Source organism: Bos grunniens, chromosome 25 (assembly GCF_055505025.1).
Source record: "Bos grunniens cultivar Pamir isolate PY7600 chromosome 25, Bosgru_T2T1.0, whole genome shotgun sequence".
In the NCBI taxonomy this organism is placed as follows: Eukaryota; Metazoa; Chordata; class Mammalia; order Artiodactyla; family Bovidae; genus Bos; species Bos grunniens.
Genome location: NC_141189.1, coordinates 29178586 through 29200562, shown reverse-complemented (window position 1 = coordinate 29200562; position 21977 = coordinate 29178586). Strand labels below are relative to the sequence as shown.

The window sequence follows — 21977 nt, the reverse complement described above, 5'->3', positions numbered from 1 at the left end:
TCAGGGATCAGACCCACGTTGCCTGCATTACAAGGTGGGCTCTTAACCACTGGACCACCAGGGAAGTCCCTCTTATTTTAGATGAAGAAATGGAGGCTGGGTAGCACTACTGGAGCAGGGGCCCAGGCCAGACTCCCTGTCCAGTGCTTCTCACCTGTGCCCCTTGGCCTCCCCACACTGTCCTCACCTGCTCCCCAAATCGTGCTTCAGAGATGAGTAATACATGTGCTCCGGGGAGGAGTACAAGGCAGACAGCCAAGCGCAAACAGGAGAGGCGGGGTGCTCCCTGTTTATCGCCTGCGGAGGAACAGGCATAGCAGAGCGAGGGCCACCCTCTCAGAGCAGGCTCAGGTGTCTCCAAATGAGGTGTCTATTTAAAATACTGCACAGACCCTTTAATGCAAGAGTTCCATTTCTACAAATCTCAAGGGATAAAAAGGCGGGAGAGGGTAAAGATTCACAAGCATCCTCGCTACATTAGTTATTGATAAGAATAGGAAATGCTGCTCATGTCAGAAAGCTAGCAGTCTATAAAATAGTATCTAATAACACTTGGAAATGAAGTTTTCACAGCTTTTTTTAAAGACACAGAGAAATGGGAAAAAGCTTATAAAAGTCATACAGTATGGAGTCTCAATTACATTTTTTTTTTAAATCGAGTGAGGTTTTTAAATATTTGTTGATTTGGCCATACCATGAAGTGGATCTTAATTCCCTGATCAGGCATTGAAGCTACGCCCCGTGCAGTGAAAGCACAGAGCCCTAACCACTGGACCACCAGGGAATTGCCTCAATTACATTTTTAGAACATTGCCGACAAGACTGATAGGCAGCACACCAAGATGCTGAATGTGGTTATACTGGACTGTGAGAATTGGAGTGGGTTTTTTCCTTTCTATATTTCTCTTATTTTCTTTTGTTTTTTAGCAATGCTTAGGTACTATTATACTTTGTAATCAGGAAATAAATTTTAACTGTTAAAAGTGGAGTGGGATATGGAAAGAAGACTTGAGCTAAAAACTACTAGACTTGAACTTCACAAGTTTGGGCAGCGTGTGGCTGGCTTTTTATTACCCAGAATCTAGATACATGGTATGTATTTGCTCTTTTTTGACTACCTGCCATCAGAAGCAGGTTAGAAGATAAGGAAGTCCTAGCCCTTTTTCACAAAGGCTGAATGTCAAAAATGGTATCAGACCCAATACAGTCAGAAGCACAGTTGTGGTTTTATTCAACAGGCATGGGACTTTTGACATTAATCAAACTGGAAACCAAACTGGCTCTAGCCCAAGTTCCGGGACAGGAGAGAAAGCAAACACCAGGGTTGCCGCTTTGACACTTGGCCTCAGCTCCCTTCTGCAAAGAACTGAATGAGGCTGTTGACGAGCAAAAAGGAGTTTTATTCCCTTGTGCCAAAACGTTTCAAGTCAGGCTAGTCAGTCACACTCGGGTGAGTAGTTCCCACACAAGAAATGGGGATAGAAGAGGTACTTAATGTTGTACTCTGCTCGGGCTAAGCAGTGAGCAAACTCCTGGTCACACTTGCATATGAGTTCTTGGCATTTGTCCTCCGTTGGTTCTGGAAGAAGTGGAGAAACTGAGGTTAGAACAGGGATTTGCACAGACCTGAAGATAAACACAAGGGAAGCTAGTAAAGCAGGAAACAGGAAAGGTCATAAACTGCATCCGGGTAACACTTTGACAGTTCACCACAGTGATCTCCCTCATCATGACAACTCCCAAGGAAAGTGATATTCAGTCCATTTTACAGAAAACGAAGTTACCAGGGTAATATTTTCAGAGGAAAAGTCCAAAGTCCGTACGCCCTTTTATAAAGCTTCTCTTCTGTAACAGTATTACACTATTGCATTTGAGGATCCAGTTAGACAAGCAGTAGGTGCCTGGGAATCCAGGCTTTTTTTTTTTTTTTTTTTTTTTTTGAGCCCTGCTCTGTGTGATCTTACTATGAACTTTCTGAGCGAAGTCCTCATTTAAAAAGGGGCACTATCCACTTTGCAGGTTTATTATGAAGCCTGGGTAAGAAAGCATATATAAAGTGCCAGGCAGGGGCTTGGCCCTAGGCATGCACACCAACAATGTTGGTTCCACCTGCACTTCCCTACCTTTTCTCTCCAAGTCTCTTTCAGATGCTCCTTCAAGAAAACAGCTTGTTCCCATAGCCAACATAATAGTGGTGAAAAGCTGAACGACTTCCCACTGAAATCTGGAACAAGACAAGGATACCCATTTTCGCCATTCCTATTCAGCATAGTAGTAGAAGTCCTAGCCATAGCAATCAGATAAGAAAAAGAAATAAAGGGTATCCAAATTGGAAGAGAAGAGGTAAAATTGTCATTATATGCAGATGACATGATAACCATATTAAAAAACAGCTTGTTTTAGGTAACAATTGTATATTCCATCTCTTCCTTCCATCTTGGGCCTATTTTATACAGAGATGCAAAGGCTGCCACCCAAAGATAAATCTCCCTCTACCTTGGGAATTTTGCTGCTACAGAATCATTCCTTTGGGTTCGAAAGATTTTGTGATCTTCAAGTTGTATCTATTAATCTAGAAGATATAACAGCTCTGGATACGTCACCTGCCTTTGACTGTGAGTTTTTATTTATTCACAAAATGGGCGGTGGAGGTGAGCGGTGTTGGGGGAGGGCAGGGGACACCCACTATTAAATCCTTCCAAATTTCTTCCACAGGCACAGTAAAGCATGAGCTTGGAGGTAGGCAGCTCAGCCATGGATATAGTTCCTTTGGACACATCACTTCATCCTTCCCAGGCAGCTTCCACAGGGTCCACACGAGGATACTAAAAGTACCTACTTCTAAGGGCTGTTGGGAGAATGAAAAGAGACGAAGTCAGCAAAATGTAGGGCATACAGCAGGTGCTTATGAGCTGTAGCTGACCTCCTTAAACTGCCAGCTAATCTTAAAGATCTCCTCTTAAAATGCACAGGTTCCTTAGAGATCCTAGCAAGATGAAGCATGAGAGTCAGAAAATTCAGCTTCTGTCTCAGGGCAACACTCAGAGAGCTTGGCAGCACCTGGCCTGATGAACAGGGGCAGGGTCGGGGGATGTCAAGCAGGAGGCAGGGGGCCTGAGACCTTCTGACCCTGTAATGAGCTGAGCTGATTAAAGGTGTTTATCAGCATGACTGCACACAGGGTTTCCCAAACTCAGGCTCGTGGCAGCCTCAAGATGATAGCTTTATGTGTGCTCGCTCACTCAGTCTTGTCTGACCCTTTTGTGATCCCATGGACTGTAGCCCACCAGGCTCCTCTATCCATGAGATTTTCCATGCAAGAATACTGGAGTGAGTTGCCATTTTCTTCTCCAAGGGATCTTCCCAACCAAGGTAATCATATTCATGTCTCTTGCATTGCAGGCAGATTCTTTACCACTGAGCCACCAGGGATATCTTTAAATCCCCTTTATTTTTAATAGTCAATTATTAAATAAATTATGATTTAATTATATTAAATAGTATTAAATTGCATTAAATAAATCGTCACTGACATAAATGGAAAACCAAAATCTTATACCACAAATATATAAAACTGATTAAGAAAAAAAGCCAGTGAAGATAAAGTTCTAATATCAGAGTCTAGTTAAATGCTGTTACCCACCTGAAGGCTATGAGCCCCTAGAATGGAGTGTCTTAGTTTTAAAAAAGGAAGATTAGTGTAAGAGAGGTTTACCCTCTCTAGCAGTCAGACCATCATGCAAGCGATACTTCCTCCTTGCCTAACTGGAGAAATTAACAAAGGACTGAAAGGGAAAATTCTTCTCACTTAAATTCATTTATTAAGCTTCTCACACTCTGGGAAACTATTGAGAGAGAAGGCAAAACACAAACACCTCCAACTCCAAGAGGCTGTGTTTAAACACCCTGCCTTGGGGATTCGCTGGCGGCCCAGGGGTTAGGACTCCAAACTCACTGCCATGGGCATAGACTGGATCCCTGGTCAGGAGACTAATATCCCAAGCCATGCTGCATGGCCAAAAAAGCAAAACAAAATTTTAAAATACAGAACAAAAAATTGCCTTGGTTATAATTCAGTAAATGGTAACAGAAAAAGTCGAGATGATGGAAGCCTGAGTTAACTGTGCAGTTACGTGAAGGGCTGGCTCTGTGGTCCCCATCTCACCCAGTCCTCTCAGGGCAGGGCCACTGGCACTAGGGGTGTGCAGGGCCCTCTGGGGCTCCTGGGCACAAGGCCTTTGTGCCCCTCACTTCTTTGATTATAGGAAACAGCCTTCCTTCAGCCTCCATGATTTCTCCATGAGTTCCTCCAACTCCTTCCCTGAGTTCCAATAGGCAGAGTCAGTTCAGTTCAGTTCAGTCGCTCAGTCGTGTCCGACTCTTTGCGACCCCATGAATCGCAGCACGCCAGGCCTCCCTGTCCATCACCAACTTCCGGAGTTCACTCAGACTCACATCCATCGAGTCAGTGATGCCACCCAGCCATCTCATCCTCTGTCATCCCCTTCTCCTCCTGCCCCCGATCCCTCCCAGCATCAGAGTCTTTTCCAATGAGTCAACTCTTCGCATGAGGTGGCCAAAGTACTGGAGTTTCAGCTTTAGCATCAGTCCTTCCAAAGAACACCCAGGGCTGATCTCCTTTAGAATGGACTGATTGGATCTCCTTGCAGTCCAAGGGACTCTCAAGAGTCTTCTCCAACACCACAGTTCAAAAGCATCAATTCTTCGGCACTCAGCTTTCTTCACAGTTGACATTCTAGGAATCCGCGAACTAAAATGGACTGGAATGGGTGAATTTAACTCAGATGACCATTATATCTACTACTGCGGGCAGGAATCCCTTAGAAGAAATGGAGTAGCCATCATGGTCAACAAAAGAGTCCGAAATGCAGTACTTGGAGGCAGAGTCAAGCAGTTGTTAACTAGGGAAGGGAAAGGATGGGAGACCAGGGAGAAACAGTCAAGAGCAGCCTTGGGGCAAGGTCCTGTTTTCCTACCAACAGATCCACACAAGAATGTCTTTGGGATATTTTGCAGATACTGAAAGGCTTCCAGGTGGGAGAAGTTACCAGTAGTATGCTGCCCATAAGCGCATAGGCCTCAGGCTAGTTGGACTTGAAGGTTGATGATGTTGACTCCCAGTTACCCCACCACCAACCCACCAGAAGAACATCCTCGAGCTGATCACTCCCTCTTTGGACAATTACTATAAAACTTCTCACTGTCTTCCCAAGTGGGTTTTGAGGGCATAAGCCTGCTCTGTCCCCCGCTTTGCCTGACAAAGCAAAAAACCTATCCTTTTCTACTTTGCCCAAAATTCTGCCTCCAAGATTTGATTCAGCACCCGTGTACAGAGAAGCTGAGCTTTTGGCATCAGCACCCCAACCTTACAGAAGAAAAATCCAGAGAAGAGGTATAGGGACTGATCCCCAGTTCAGCTCTGCCTGATCCCAGGCCTCCTGGCTTGTCTGCCAGAAGGGAATAGGGTGTCAACTCAGGGGACTCATCTGCCCTTACAAATCTAAGTTTTAAGACAGGATTTTTAAATCAATCAATAAATCTGCCTGCACCTGGTCTTAGTTGCGACATGTGGAATCTAGTTTTCTGACAAGGAGTCGAACCCTTGAAGGCGGGAGGAGAAGCGGACGACAGAGGATGAGATGGTTGGATGGCATCACTGACTCAATGGACATGAGTTTTAGGAAACTCCGGGAGATAGTGAAGGACGGGAACCCTGGCGTGCTGCAATTCACTGGGGTTGCAGAGAGTCAGACATGACTTGGTGACTGAACAACAACAATCTATTCTTTTAATAGAGCTTTTTTAAATTACTCAATGTATTTTAATTGGAGGGTAATTACTTTACAATATTGTGATGGTTTTTGCCATTAATGACATGGGAAGCAACTTATATTTAAGAAAACTTAAGGGGTACAAAACACACTGCTATATTTTTTTATGTATTATGCACTCAAAGACAAAACAAGAACAGCACCAGAAAATTAATCAAATGGAGGTCTGGGTAGTGTCAATAGGAGTTTTATTTCCCACAAACCTTTTGTGGGAAAAGTTATAATTTGAAACTTTTCTACTTTGAGCCATACAGTGCTTTCATTGTGGAAAAGTGATCTCAATTAACCAAATGTGAGCAGCCGCTATTTTGAATTTAGTTTACATTACTTATTAGACTTAAAATATCTATACCACTCAGTGATGAAAGGAGGTGGCTTGTGGGGTCTTTGATGGCCCTCCTCCTCCCTAATCTTCACCAGGCCTCCCTTTAGCACCTCCCCAGCTTCTACAATAAATACAATTTACATTGTTTAAATGCCCTTGCAGAGTAAATACTCCTTCAGGACAAGTCCTCCAATCTCCCTTTCAGGCTGCCCGCCAGCCCTTTCTACATATAAATTCTAGTAAGTAAGTAGTTAGTCGCTCAGTCATGCCCAACTGTTTGAGACCCCATGGACTGCAGCCCACCAGGCTCCTGTGTCCATGAGATTTTCCAGGCAAGGATACTGGAGTGGGTTGCCATTTCCTTCTCTAGGAGATCTTCCCAACCCAGGGATTGAACCTGGGTCTCCTGCACTGCAGGCAGATTCTTTACTGACTGAGCTACAAGGGAAGTCCATTATGCTAAGGGTGCCTCAAATACACCATCTGACCCTACAATTCTAAGACTCCATGTTGCAAAGGCCTCTCACAGGTGCACAAAGCCTTATGAACAACCACAGTCTCTGCAAAATGAAGTACATTGGTGCCACAGACTGGCCATTCTCAGCTGCGGGCTGTTGTGTCCCCCACGGGGCTTGGGGTAGTGTCTAGAGACATCTTTGGCTGTTCCATGCAGAGGGTAGGGGGTTTGCTACTGGCATCTGGTTGGTAGAGACCAGGGATGTTACTAAACATCTGCAATGCCCAGGATGGCTCCCACACCAGAGATCCAGCCTCAAATGTCCATAGTGTCAAGATGGAGACACTCTGCCACAGGTGATTGTCAGACTTTAAAAGAATGAGGCTGGGGCTTCTCTGGTGGCTCAGTGGTAGAGACTCCATCTGCCAATGCAGGAAACATGGGTTTGATCCCTGGTCTGAGAAGATCCCACAAGCCATGCAGCAACTAAGCCCATGAGCCACAACTATTGAGCCTGAGCTCTAGAGCCCAAGAGCAACCGCTACCGAGCCCACGCACCCTAGAGCCCATGGTCCACAATAAAAGAAGGCACGGCAGTGAGAAGCCTCCACACCGCAACTAGAGAAAGCCCATGCAGTAACAAAGATCCACCACAGCCAAAAATAAATACATAAAATAAATATATATTTAAGAATGAGGCCAACCTAGATGTTCCAAGATGTCCAAGACACAATATTAAGTGGAAAAAAAAAAAAAAACCATGATGTACATAATGTGATCTGATTTTTGTTCTTTTTTTAAAAAAAATTATTTATTTTATGTATTTTTGGCTGGCGGGGTCTTCGTTGCTGTGAGTGGATTTTGGTTGTGACGAGCAGGGCTACTCTCGAGTTGCAGCGTGCAGGCTTCTCAGCGCGGTGCCTCTGTGGCGACTCTCGGGCTCTAGAGCACAGGCTCCATAGTTGTGGCACCCGGGTTTAGCTGCTCCAGGGCATATTGGATCTTCCCGGACCAGGGATCGAACCTGCATCCTCTGCATTGGCAAGCAGATTCTTAACCACTGGACCACCAGGGAAGTCCTGATATTTGTTCTTGTTTGTCTGTTTACACATGCATAAATCTGGAGGAAAACAACATGCCAAGCAACAGAAGCTAGTTAACACTGGTGGATGAAGCCTAACTTCCTACATTACAATGATTCTGGGATATTTTGATTTTCCACAACAAACATGGATTAAGTTTGAATCAGAAAAGGCATGTGCATGGATGGACAGACAGATGGATGGACAGATGGAAAGATAGATAAAACTAATACGTAAAAATTGGTAAATGAACCAGCTGGTACCAGAGCCAGCACTGTTACCAGTAAAATTTCCACGGGCCACACCCTTGGAACGTGACCTGGTGGGCTAGGGACTTCTGAGGAAAGAGCCACTGAAGCTCCAAGGTTGCACTGTTCCTGCAGAGTTGGCCAAAGGACAGCTGTCTAAGGACAGGGGGACCGGCACAAACACTCCAGCCATTTCCGCTTCCCTCCCCCGTCCATGGGAGTCCCCCGGCTCCACCTTCCACTACCTCCACTGGTGTCGTCTGTCCAAGGCACTTCTCACCCAGATCCCTGCAACAGCCTCACAGGGGGACCTATTTGCCACCCTTGTTCCCTCCAGCTATATTCCTTGCAGCAACCAGAGTGGAAGATCCCCTGGAGAAGGGAATGGCTACCCATTCCAGTATTCTTATCTGGAGAGTTCCATGGACAGAGGAGCCTGGCAGGCTGTAGTCCATGAGGTCGCAGAGTCGGACATGACTGAGCAACTGACACTTTCATTTTTCATTTTCATGCATAGTACCTCATTGATTTCTTTTCCCACAAGCGCTTATAAAAGCAATTGGTATGGACACTATTTCCTGCTCTCTTTTCCGACCACAGAGCCTTGCTCCTCTGTTTTGCCCATCAGGGAGTCTGACACAGAATAGTTTCTCAATAATGGTTGTTGGGAGAATATAGAAAAAACATACATCATTTCCAATTCTTGTACAAACCCAGCACCAGAGTTTTATTATTCCCATTTTACAGAAAAGGAAAGTGAGGCTTGAGGGATTCAGTAACTTGTCCAAGGCTACAGATCTGGGAAACAGTGTACCAGGATTCCAGCCCAGCATCTCCTGACCCAATGTCTGTCCCTCCACTATGCTCCCCACTTCTCCCTGAGCAAGAAAATCCTTTGGAAAATAAGGCTTGGTCTCACTATTCTATGGCCTCAGAAGCCCAACAGATTCATGTTATTCAAGAATAATAAAAAACTGAAAAGGAAACCTAGCTCCCAAGGGTTAAGTTTAAAATAAAGGCCTGCTGGTAAATATTATTATATGCTTAACATTTTAAAAAAATATATTTGTCAAGCCCATAAATGGAAAATGGGCCACACCTGTAATTAAGCAAACAGCTAAGTTCAGAATATCTCCAAACAGAATAAGAGAATATTTTTAGCCAAAAAAATGCATAATAGATATTTTGGTTCTCTTCATTCGGTTCAGGGAAAGCAGTTCTGTAAATAGGCACAGCCCCACTAGCTGACACACTAATAAGTATTTCACAAATATCATTTTTAGATGTGTGTGTGTGTGTGTGCGCGTGCGCACGCTCAGTTGTATCTGACTCTTTGTGACTCCATGGACTGTAGCCCACTAGGCTCCTCTGTCCATGGGATTCTCCAGGCAAGAATACTGGAGTGGGTTGCCATTCCCTTCTCCAGGGGATCTTCCCCACCGAGGGATCGATCCCACGTCTCTTGCATCTCCTGCATCGGAGGCAGGTTCTTTACCATTTGTGCCACCTGGGAAGCCCTTTCACATGGTTAGGGGCAGCAGAACATGCAGGTTGAAGGGAGAAGAGAAAGGTCTTTAACATATTTTCCACTCGAGGTCCACTTCTCCTCTCCACTCACAATGGAAGGGGGCAGTGTGGGGACAGAGAATACGCCCAGAAGTGGGCTTATCATCACCAGGTTAAGCAAGTCACTTCTTTCCCTGGGCTTCATTTCCCTGCAGCTCTAAGTGAGATGGTTGGATGAGATGATGTCTGGGACATTTTCAGTCCTTGATTGACTGAATTAAGGACTCCATATTAATGTCTCCATATTAATTCAGCTTTGCTCTGTGTCAACTCTTAATGTAGACTAAGAAGACATGGCTAAGAATCTGTGCATATCTAAGAATATCCTTCTATGTAACCCTTAGTATAGCCTCCTTGCCTCTAGAGCAGACCAAGTCTGTAGAAGCTGGGGTTTCAGTGAAAAATCACACCAGACCTTCAGTTCTCTGAGGTGGAGGCAGTGGGGATCAGAGAGAAGTTCAGATAAGGGTGAGGGATGGAGGAGAGAGGAGGGGAGAAAGTAGCAACCTCCATCCAATCTGGATATCACATGATAAACTCTTTCTTTTTCATCTTTGCAACATCCATCTTCCAGGTAAGAAAACAGGCTCAGAGATGACACCAATCTAAGGGCCAAGTGATTTTCAACAAAAGTACCAAGACAATTTAACAGGGACAAAAGAGTCTCTTCACCAAATGGTTCTGGAACAACTGAATATCCATATGCCAAAGAATAAACGTGGACTCCTACCACCCACCATTGACAAAAACCAACTCAAAGTAGATCAATGACCTAAAGTTAAGAGTTCAGTGAAAAAGAATATATAACTGAGTCACTTCACTGTTCAGCAGAAATTAACACAACATTGTAAATCAATAATACTTCAATAAAATGTTAAAAAATCAAAGAGTTCAAACTATAAAACTGTTTGAAGAATATAGGGGTAAATCTTCATGACCTTGGATCTGGTGACAAATTCTTAGATAGGATACCAGAAACGCAATCAACAAAAGACAAAATTGGGACTTCCCTAGTGGTGTGTGGTTAAGAATCTGCCTTCCAAAGCAGGGAGGTGAGCGTGATCCCTGACTGGAGAACTAAGATCCTACATGCTGCAGAGCAACTAAGCCTGCACACCCCAACTAAAGAGACCACGCGCTCTGGAGCCCTAACGCCACAACTACTGAGCCTGGGCATTCCGGAGCCCATGCACCACAGCTGGAGAAGTCCACTTGCCATAACGGAGATGAGTTCAGCCCCAAAATAAAAAAGACAAAATTGATAAATTGGGCTTTATCAAAATTAAAACTTTTGTATACCAAAGACATTATCAAGAAAATAAAAAGGCAACAGAATGATAGGAAATCTTTTGCAAATCACATATATGATAGAGTCCAGTATCCAGAATAAGAAACTCTCACAATTCAACAACAATAGGACAAGCTACTCAATGAGCAGAAGACTTGAATAGACATTTTTCCAAAGAGGGTGGAAAAATGACCAACCAGCACATGAAAAAATGTTCAACATCATTACTCATGAGAAAAAGGCAAGTCAAAATCACAAAGAGATACACTAATTATCTCCACTAAATAATAAATAAAAATAGCAAATGTTGGCAAGGCTGTGGAGAAATACCCTATACATTGATAAGAATGTAAAACAGTGCAGCTCCTATAGCGAAAATTGGTGTGGAAGTGTTAGTCACTCACTCATGTCTGAATCTTTGTGACCCTATGGACGATAGCTCACCAGGCTCCTCTGTCCATGGGATTCTCCAGGCAAGAATATTGGAGTGGATAGCCATTGTCTTCTCCAGTGAATCTTCCTGACCAAAGGATCAAACCCAGATCTCCTGCATTGCAGGCAGATTCTTTACCATCTGAGCCACCAGGGAAGGGTTCCTCAAAAAGTAAAATGGAATTACCAGACGATGCAACAATTCCACTCCTATGTATATGCCCGCAAAGAAATGAAGACATGTATTCAAATAAATATTTGTTCACAAATGTTCACAGCAGTACTATTCCCAGTAGTTAAAAGGTGGGAATGCAACAGGAAGAAAAGGGGCAGGGCACAACTTGTGAAAGAATGACATAACCCAAGGACACAACATAAACCAATTAGAATCAAATGGGCCAAGATGGCAGACAACACTAGACCTTGATCCTCAATCAGCAAGTGTCATGACACATGACACCCAGAGGTGCCATCAGAGTTCCAAGGCACTGTCAAAAGACCAAGGAGTGGGCAGTGGACCAAATCCTGGAACTCTCCACCTCTTCCCAAAAATAGTTGGAATAATCCTCCCACTCATTAGCATGTGAAATTACCCAGCCTATAAAAACCAACCACATCACATTCTGTGGGCCACACTCACCCTCTGTGATGGCCCACACTCTATGGAGTGTGCTTCTCTCTGAATCTGAATAAATCCACTTCTCACCAATCACTTTGTCTCTCACTGAGTTCTTTCTACGATGAGACATCAAGAGCCTGAGCTTCATTAGGTCCTGAAACCAGGTACCATGGGTTTTGGCTGGGTTTGAGTCCCAGCCATGTGAGCTCAGTTGGTAAAGAATCTGCCTGCAATGCAGGAGACCCTGGATTGATTCCTGGGTCGGGAAGATCCCCTAGAGAAGGGATAAGGCCACCCACTCCAGTATTCTTGGGCTTCCCTTGTGGCTCAGCTGGTAAAGAATTTTCCTGCAATGTGGGAGACCTGGGTTCGATTCCTGGATTAGGAAGATCCCCTGGAGAAGGGAATGGCTACCCACTCCAGTATTCTGGCCTGGAGAACTCTATGGACTGTCCATGGAGTTGCAAAGAGTTGGACACAACTGAGCAACTTTCACTTCACTTCACTTCATGTGGGTTCAAGTCCCAATCTGAGGTAAACGGTTTCAGAAACAATACAATGTCCTACAATGAATGAAGGGATAAACAAAATGTATTATATACCTACAATGGAATATTATTCAGTCATAAAAAGGAATGAAGTTCAGATACATGCTACAACATGAATGAACCTTGAAAACATGAGGCTAAGTGAAAGAAGTCAGACACAAAAGGCTTATTGTATGACATCATTTATAGGAAATACCTAGAATAGGTAAATCCATAGAGATTGAAAGCAAATTGGTGGTTGCCAGATGCTGGAAGGAGGAGGAATAGAAGCTGAGCACATGACAGGTACGTGATTTTGGGGGGATGTTGATGAAAATGTTTTAGGAACCCCTGGTGGTCCAATGGTTAACAATCTGCCTGCCAATTGCAGGGGACACATTACTGGTCCAGGAAGATGCCACATGTCATGGAGCTACAAAGCCTGAGTCAAACAACTACTGAGCCCACACGGCCTAGAGCCCTGCTTCACAACAGGAAAACCCACCGCAAGGAGAAGCCTGTGCACAGCTGGAGAGTAGCCCCCACTTGCCGTAACTAGAGAAAGCGCGCACGTCAGAGAAGACCCCACGCATCCAAGAATAAATTAAAAAGAAGACGTTTTGGAAATCGAAGTTATGGTTGGAGGACGTTGTGAATGCATTACATATCACTGAAAGGTACACTTTAAAATGGCTAATTTTAAGTTATGCTCAGCTAAAAGTAAAAAGAAAAAAAAAGTTATGGAGTCTGTTGTCTGTTTCATTTCTAGCTCCTCAGATAACTTGGAGTCTCACTGCCCAAATCCCAGTCTTATCTACATCGTGCCTGTACAATTATTCACATCCTGTTTCTTCCCTTGATCTGGCTTTTTAAATTTGTGTGAACAGAAACTGTAAATGGAAAACACCATCCATCAGAAGATAATCCTAAAAACAAATACTTCATTCCTTTTCTTACTGGTTCGTTTTGAAAACCAGTAAGATTGCCCTGAGGTGCAAAATATTTTTAACCACAGGTTTATTTTTCTTTCAGCTTTACAGGTAGCCAGTCATGTAAAATGTACAGTGGTATCAGGTTATGTTACAATTATCCTCATTAAATACATGCTGCTTGTGGTTAAAGAGAAGTAACAGACAGATAGATGACAGATGGATAGATATGAAGGATTTTTTAAAGCCAGAATTAAATTTAAGAATAGAACTGTTTTTGAATAATGTTATAAGCCAGAAATCTCCTCTCTCTGTTCAAAAGGTTCAGGGAGGGTCCCACAGATGTTTTAGCTAAATTAAAACTGACTCTAACTTCACAAAATTGGAAGGATTAAAAGAAAATTGAAAGAGAAATCACTTTCTCTTGAGGGCGTTCAGGGTTACTCAGAACTGTGTTCATGTCCTTCCCTAAATCCTGGGCTCCATAAAATTGTGCCTGGTCTTGCTCATCGGAGGTTCTGTGTTGGGTCATTTCTTGAACAGACCATTAAGGACATCTATTAGGCATGAAATGCCATGACACTCTCACTTCATCCTCACCACAGGCCAGCTTGATTTCTACCCCATAGTTTACCAGTGAGGAAACTGAGGCCCCAGGAGATCAGGGCTTGGTGACGTCACAGAATCTGAATCACAGACCAAGCTGTCAGCCACAGGCCAGGGTCTGCAAACTCAGACATCCCCTGGGGCCAGCAGTGCTAACACAAAGGGGACCCATTAGACACAAGCATACTCTTTATTCTGATAAGTAAATGGGCTCGCTCACCACTCTCATTTTTCTCAAATCATTCAGCCTTTGGACCTACCTTCTGTTTTCCTAGGTTTGACAGAAAAATTCCTTTTCCTTAACAAAATCAACAGCACAGGAGAAATGAACTATGGTAATTGACCCTTGGCCACAATGTCGGAGAGACAATAGGGCATGGTGGAGACTGGGGCAGATGAGAGAATGGCCCTACCTACAGCGGGAAGCCCCTCTATGTTCCAGCCAGTGGCTGCTGCTGGGTGTCATGTTGGGAACTCACCACACTTGACACTCTGACTGACACAATTCCAGGAGTAGGGCTGCACCTTGGGATTGCAGCCGGAGTTCTCGGCATGTGTATAGCAGCAGTCGTGCGCATGACAGCACCTGTGGATAGCAGACAGACAGACCAAGGGCTGAGTGAGGGCAAGGATGGTCCCTTGGCCATCCTCCTGTGCCATAACTTCAGGAGAATGAAGACCCACAGGGGAGAGCATCTTCTGGTCCAGGCTTTGTTCCTGAGAATCCCTGTCCTGGGAATTAATTCCGCCGACCCCAGTGTGTCTTGGCCTACCCCTATCTCTCCTCCATGCTCAAGTCTGGCCCTTGCCTGCCTCAGTCTCTGAGCCTCTCAGCTCCAGCCATGCTGGTCCCTTCCAGCCATACCTTCCCTGCCTCCTGACTTTGCCCCCAGTCTGCCTCTGCCTGGGAAAACTTCCTGCCCACTCTTCCTGCTTGAGGTCTCAGCCCAAGCACCAGCCCCCAACCCCAGGATGGGGGAGGCAGACAAGTCTCCAGATGCAGTGGGCATGGGCGAGAAAACCTAGGATGCAAGTGATGGGATTCTGGGAGCCAGAGGGGATGCCAGGTCCAGCTAGGCTTCAGAGAAGACTTCCAAGAGGGGGTGATGCCTGGAGGGGCTACATCTGGAAAGATGTGCAGGAACCAGACAACCAGAGTGTGGGAGGAAGGGCAGGGCCCGTGGCAGGAGCCTTGGACGTACGAGGCTGGATAGAGACCTGTCAGTGACAACTATATCCTCTGAGACCCGGAAGAGACAATCAACGTTTTGCCCCCTGACCACTCTGGAAATGGATGAGTGTCTGTGGGACCCGGTCTGTAAAATAGGGATCACCATCGGATGGCCATGGCTGTGGTGGCAAATGAGAGGAGCCCGTGGCAAGGCCTAAGCCCACAGCCTGGCACAGAACAGGCCCTTCTCAGCCAGCAGCAGAAGGCAGTGATCAGGGGCGTGAATCCAGCCAGGCCGCCTGGGCTCAAATCCCAGCCCCCACCCCTCACTCTGTATGCGGCTCTAGACAAGTTGATCTCTCTGGGCCTCACTTTCCTTATCTCTGAAATGGGGTTGTTGTGAGAACTCAAAGGGGTTCTCAGGACAGTTCTGGTGCATAATAAGTCTGATCAGTGATGTATGATTTTCTTTTTTTTCAGCTAAAGTAATCACCCTGCCAGACTGGGGGCCAGCTGGCACCAAGGTCTGGCCTCATGGGCATGTTGCCCAGGAGACCCTTTGCCTGCAAGGAGCACCATTTTCTGGGGGCTTCGTATCTAAACCCCAACCTCAGTTTTGGGTATTTCCTCATAAGCCTTAAGCACCCCAGGGGGTGGGGACTTTATGCCCCCAGCATGCACTCACCAGTCTATAGCATCCTGGGGCTGGCCATGGCCCCCCAGACCACAAAAGCAGCCGTATTTCACGTAGACCAAGGCAGGGCGAGGGCCAACACAGTCAATAGTCCCGGCCAGTCCTATGAGCCCACGTCGGTGCACATGTGACCTCTGGGGAGCTGGGCGTGGGGGAGGGGGACAAGAGTTAGAGGCTGCAGGTGGGGGCTGGCCTGGCCTGGGGATAGGCACTAGCCTGAAAAGTGTCTGGATGATTTGTTCAGTCGCTCAGTTGTGTCCGACTCTTTGTGACCACGTGGACTGCAGCACACCAGGCTTCCTTTTCCTTCAGTCTCCTGGAGCTTGTTCAAACTCATGTCCATTGAGTTGATGATGCTATCCAACCACCTCATCCTCTGGATGACTATCTCAGGGTTGAATCCTGCTCTCCTTCTTCCTAGCTGTGTGACCTTGGACCATTCAACCTCTCTGTGCCTTGGTTTCCTCATCTTAAAACAGGGGAATAAGGGGACATCTCTCCCCAGAATGGAATGAGATCATGCATGTAAATTACCAGCACACAATGAGCTCTAACTATTATTATCAATATCTTCAAGGCAGCCATGAAGGAGAAAACAGGTCACAGAGCCACGGCCTCTGAAAAAAAATCATACCTCTAGGCCCTTGCACTGGCTGGTCCCTTTTCCTAGAATGCCCTCATTCTCAATCTTTTGCCAATGTCAACTTCAGACACAGTCGGATTGTGGGTTGTGCGTCTAATGTCTGTCTAGTTGCCCGTCCTGGGCACTGGACATCAGAGATGAACCAAACAGGGTCCCTGCCATCTTCTACAGGGACCTTCCCCACCCCCTCACCACTGCCTTCCAGATTCTTTGCATCACCTCTTATTTTCACTGCCAGAGCACAGATTCCTGCCACACAGGGAGGCCCTGTGACCCCATCCCAGCCATTTCTCTGGATCCTCATGTTGCTGTGGACCATAGCAGAACACAGTTGGTGCGACCGGAACCCCTGCATCTCACATGGGAGAAAGAGGAAGCTCAGATGGGAAGCACGACTCCTACAGTCACGGGGTGGGGTCGGGGAGGCGCGCTTCTGACTCCCAATCCAGTGGTTCCTCCTCACCCAATAGCAGCAGGAGAGGGAGGCCTGGGGTGACAGAGGTAAGGGGCATCAAGGACTCCATTGCTTGCGGTCAGGGGCGGTCAAACCCACTGCGACTGGGCATCAGAGAATCCCAGAGCCACTCCTCCTTCTGGTGAGGTCCAAGAGTCCACTCTGGTGTTTGGTCAAAAACCACAATCAGGGACTTCCCGGGAGGTCTAGTGGCTAAGACACTGTGCTTCCAGCGCAGGGGGAGGGGTTCAATCACTGGTCAGGGAACTAAGATCTCACATGCTGCTCACAGTCAACAAGTAGAAAACACACACACACAATCAGCCACAGCGCGGAGAAGCTATTACTTGAACTTCACCTGGCACGAGGCACCGTGTTCCCCAATCTACAGGCGACATCTGTTGTCAATCTCTTTGTCCTGTGGGCTGCTAGTTTCCCATTCAAAGATGGAGAGATTGAGGCTAGGAGAGGCAAAAGGACCCATCCTAGGTCCCAGAGCAGGTGAATTGCTGAACAGAAACTTATTCCCATATCGGCCTGACTCCTGGGAGCTCACTCTCCACCCATGGCTCCAGGACTGAGAATCCAGAGATTTGTGGATTCCCTTTCACATTTGTAAAATCTAGAACAAGATTTTATCATGCTGACTTTTCTTTGAAGAATCCAGGTCAAAATTCAAATTCAAATTGTTTTGTTGTTGGGTTGGTTTTTTTCCTTTCTTTTTTTTTTTTTTGGTTTTGTTTGGCCGCAAGGCACAGCATGTGGGATCTTAGTTCACTGACCAGGGATTGAACCAGACCCACTGCAGTGGAAACTCAGAGTCTTTCTTATCACTGGGAAGCCAGGGAGTCCCCTCAATTTTCTTTTTTCTCAGTGGAAAAAGGAGCATATTCATCTAGGGGATTGTTGCTGCTGCTGCTGCTGCTGCTAAGTTGCTTCAGTCATGTCTGACTCTGTGCGACCCCATAGACGGCAGCCCACCAGGCTCCCCCGTCCCTGGGATTCTCCAGGCAAGAACACTGGAGTAGGTTGCCATTTCCTTCTCCAATGCATGAAAGTGAAAAGTGAAAGTGAAGTCGCTCAGTCATGTCCGACTCTTAGCGACCCCATGGACTGCAGCCCACCAGGCTCCTCCATCCATGGGATTTTCCAGGCAAGAGTACCAGAGTGGGGTGCCATTGCCTTCTCCAATCTAGGGGATTAGAGATAAACTAAATAGAAACAAAATGTAACAACAAGTTTAGAGTTAAAAGCTTTGCCCTCCTCTCTGGATGACCAGCCCTCACCCTCACAGGACTTGCCCAGGTGCCCACATCTCTGCCTGAAATCTCCCCAGGCTCCCAACCCCCTCCAGGTAAAGCTCAGGGTCCTCACTGAGCCAGAGGCCCTGCAGAAGTCCATCCTCTTACCCCTCTGGCACCCTCTCTCAACATGGACCCCACATGGACCCCACTCATCATTTCCTATTCCTCCAATTAAACTTCCCATCACACTGTCACATACACCCTGTATAACAAATGCCCTGACCCCATCCTCACTTAGCTCACTCATCACCTCCTTCTAGAATCTGCCTCCTTGCCATGTGACCACAAGGGACCTTGTCACCCTGTGCTACTCTCTGCTCACAGCAATGACCCTCCAGCCTGGACAGATCTCTGCCCTAGGAGCCCCAGATCCCCTGGCATGAGTGGGCTTTCAGAAAAGGTCCCTTGACCCCTGGATCCACCAAGCCCCATGGAACACTTCCAGTCTAAGCACATCTGGGGACTTCCCCGTGGTCCAGAGGTTTCGATTCTGTGCTTTCACTGCAGGGGGCATGGTTTGATTCCCTGGCTGGGGACTTAAGAATCCACCAAAAACAAATAAATAAAAACTTAAAAAAAAAAAAAAAAAGCACATCTGAAAAGACCCCCATTCCAAACTCATACCCCAAAGCTGTCCCCAGAGGTCCCCCTACCCTGACTTGACCCTGACTCTGGCATCTCAGGGTCCGGGGCTCAGCCTTAGGGAGAACCCGAGCATGGGTGGATGCCCAGCGCTGGGTTTATAACCAAGGCAAACACTCCCTCTATGCCAACTTAGGTGGGGCAGGTCATTCTGGGGGCTGTTTGCTCTGTCTGCCCACAACAGCCTCTACTGGGAGTGCCAAGGCTGCCCAGGCTTCCTATGGGCCTGAGGGTGTGCATGTGTGTGTGTGTGCATGTGTGTGTGTGCATGTGTGTGTGTGCATGTGTGTGCCCATGTGATTCTGTGTGTGTGTCTGTGTGTATGCTCATATGGGGCTGTCTCAGTATCCCTGAGTGTGTGTGTGTATGTTCCCCTTCGTGTGTCTTTGCCTGTGTCTGTGTGTGAGCCTGAGGAGGGCATGGCAACTGACTCCAGTGTTCTTGCCTGGAGAATCCCATGGACAGAAGAGCCTGGCGGGCTACAGTCCTTGGGGTCACAAAGAGTTGGACACGACTGAAGTGACTGAGCATGCATGCAGCATGTGTGTGAGGCCATCCGTGAGCCCAACACCTGTGTACGCAGATTTTGCTGGTGGTGTTCTATGCCTGTGTGTCTCTGAGCTTGTGAGGACCACATATTTCCCTGTGGTATCCATGTAAATGGGAGGTTGCCAAGGGGACCTCTCCAAGGGTGATGTCCAGGAGTGGGTGAGAAGGAGACATCACCTTCTCTGGCTTCAGGTAGGGTTAGGCCCCTTCTCCCCCTGTTCCTTCCAACCTCTGGTGTCTCCCTGGTGGTCCCACTGCAGACCAGGGACAGGCGGAGAGAAGGGTGGGTTCACAGGATCCCAAGTCAGGTGATGGGGAGATCTGATCACTGGAGAGGGTGACAGAGGGGATGTTTGGGGAGGACACAGAGCCCCCCTGGAGAAGGTTTCAGGGTCCCTGGAAGGGGTGAATGAGGCAGGGGCTTTGGGGGAAGAGGTGGAGGTGGGGAGGGGGCGACACACGGGACTTCCAGGAAGCCGGGAAGCAATGTGCAGGTGGGCTGCACGAAGGAGGGCTGGGGACTGTAGGGCTCCTGGGTCCCCTGGAAGGGCTGGGGAGTTGGGGTTCTTGCAGGTGGGTGGGGAGGCAGGGTTCCAGGTATCCCGGGGAGGACTGAAGGAGTCCCAGGAAGCCCTGGGTCCTCGGATGGGGGCTCGTCCCTTCACTCACCTGCTCTGAGCCCGGGTTCAGATCCCAGGAGCAGCAGCAGCAACAGCCCTACCTTCGGGCACAAAGGCAGCGGAGCCATCGGACCCATCGGCGGGAGGCAAGTGTGGAGCGGTCTGGCGGGCCACTGCAGTCACCCGGCCGGGGCCGAACCCCCTCCCCACGCCCCGCCCAGCTCCGCCCGACCCCGCCCCCGGCCTCAGTCTCCGGAGCGCCCGGGCGGAGCCACAGGGGCCGGGGGAGGTGCCGGCCCGCCATCGCGACCTCTGCGTCTTGGTCACCGGATGGGCGCCCGGCCCCAGGGAGAATCCGGCCCGGGCTTAGGGGAGAATTACGGACGAAAGGCGTTCAGCGCGCGTCGGGTCGCGGAATCCCTAGGTGCTCGGTTGCTGTTATCATTACCTGCGAGCCCCTCCCTTCCCGGAGCTCACCTGGGCGTCCGACGGGAGGAGACGTAGGGGAAAGGGAGGGACTGGAAGGATCTTAAAAACTTTAGATGTCCCTAAAGCTTGGCCTCCCTGTCCTTGTCCCTTGTCCCTGCAATCCACTACCCACCGCCAGTCGGAAACGGAGGGGAGCCGACTTGCTCAAGGTCACAGAGTGGCTTCTGGTAAAAAAAAAAAAAAAAAAAAAGACCGAGGAACAGCGGTGGCAACGGGGAGCCAGGCTGCAGCTGCGTCTCAGCAAACCCCCCACCCCAGCTCCCTCCAGTCCTCAGGCTCTTCTCGGGTGAAGGGCATCAAGTCCTCCAAGAGGCCTCGCGAGGCTGAAAGAGGTACACAGTAGGTGCTCCGTGTCGAAAATAGATGGCACACATCTGTTCCCCTTTGTTCCCGGTGATAGCCCTACCCAATTAGTCATGACTGGTTCTGAGGGGGGAACCCCTCCCCAAGCCCTCCGAAAAATAGTGGCAACTAAGCCCTCCGAAAAATAGTGGCAACTAAGGTGACGTCGCGTATCACCTGCTAAGTGTACTAAGGACTTCGGGTGCACGATTTTACTTCAGAGCCCTGATGTTCTCATTTCCCCAAGAAGAAAGTGAAGCTCAGAGAAGCCAAGAACCAAGAAGTTGGGGAGCCCAGGTTCACATTTATTTCTACATGGTGCCAAACCCCTGTCTGCCTCCTTGGAGGAAAACCTGAGCCTCCGGGCATCCACCTGCCATACTCTGAGGTCACTCTCCCCTTGCTTTGAGGAGTGAGCTTCTCAAAGCAAAACCAGTCTCTCCTCTTGAACACCCAGCATTGGCCTGCCTGGCATAAAACAGGTATCCAGTTAAGGCTTGTCCAAACAGATTATGGGTTTCAGACTCTACAAAACATGGGATAAAAAACATTTTCTTTCTTCTGAAGGTCTTCATGGGCAATGGGGAATGAAATATCCCACATAAATTTAGGGAAAAAGACTTCTGCTTTCAAGGAGCTTCACAATCAATATGCATGGAGGAAAACTCATTTATATTGTTAAAAGTGTTAGTTGCTCAGTCATGTCCAACTCTTTCCTATCATATGGACTGTAGCTCAATAGGCTCCTCTGTCCATGGGACTTCCCAGGCAAGAGTACTGGAGTGGGTTGCCTCCTCCAGGAATCTTCCGGACTCAGGAATCGAACCTGGGTCTCCTGCATTGCAGGCAGGTTCTTTACTGTCTGTGCTAGGTCCATTATAATTAAGAATTTAGGGAATCTGCTTTCAATATTGGAACTTTTGCATCTCAGACTCTACTGCTTTAACTGGTTATCCTCAATATCTGCAATATTTGCAAAACAATTTGTTTCCAATTATGTTAAATAACTGGAGTTTCGAGACCATCACCAAATATGTGAGTGAGTGTATGTTGCTCAGTCCAATCTGACTTTTTGCGACTCTTTATTCTCTGGGTCAGAATACTGGAGTAGGTAACTTTTCCCTTCTCCAGAGGATCT

At 47.4% G+C, this 21977-nt stretch overlaps 1 protein-coding gene and 1 long non-coding RNA gene across 4 annotated transcripts; one reads left to right on the top strand and one right to left on the bottom strand.

Moving 5' to 3' along the window:
• Positions 1-1202: 1202 nt before the first annotated feature.
• Positions 1203-20213, bottom strand: LOC147345372 (group 10 secretory phospholipase A2-like). 3 transcript variants are annotated; one of them, XR_015154686.1, is made up of 6 exons: positions 20058-20213; positions 15788-15938; positions 14411-14517; positions 2687-2848; positions 2124-2224; positions 1203-1579 (listed from the first exon to the last, which is right to left on the bottom strand). XR_015154686.1 is itself a non-coding variant. In XM_086375664.1 (5 exons), exons 1-5 carry the CDS (start codon positions 20143-20145, stop codon positions 1514-1516), a joined length of 513 nt encoding a protein of 170 aa, XP_086231790.1. In that variant the 5' UTR covers positions 20146-20213; the 3' UTR covers positions 1203-1513. The 3 variants fall into 3 exon arrangements, 2 of the variants coding, with proteins under 2 accessions (XP_086231790.1, XP_086231791.1); XM_086375664.1 differs by lacking the exon at positions 2687-2848; XM_086375665.1 differs by lacking the exons at positions 2124-2224; positions 2687-2848.
• LOC147345373 (uncharacterized) lies at positions 1916-3493 on the top strand. The gene is made up of 2 exons (XR_015154687.1): positions 1916-2615; positions 2716-3493. It is a non-coding gene; the product is annotated as an uncharacterized LOC147345373 (long non-coding RNA).
• Positions 20214-21977: the final 1764 nt, after the last annotated feature.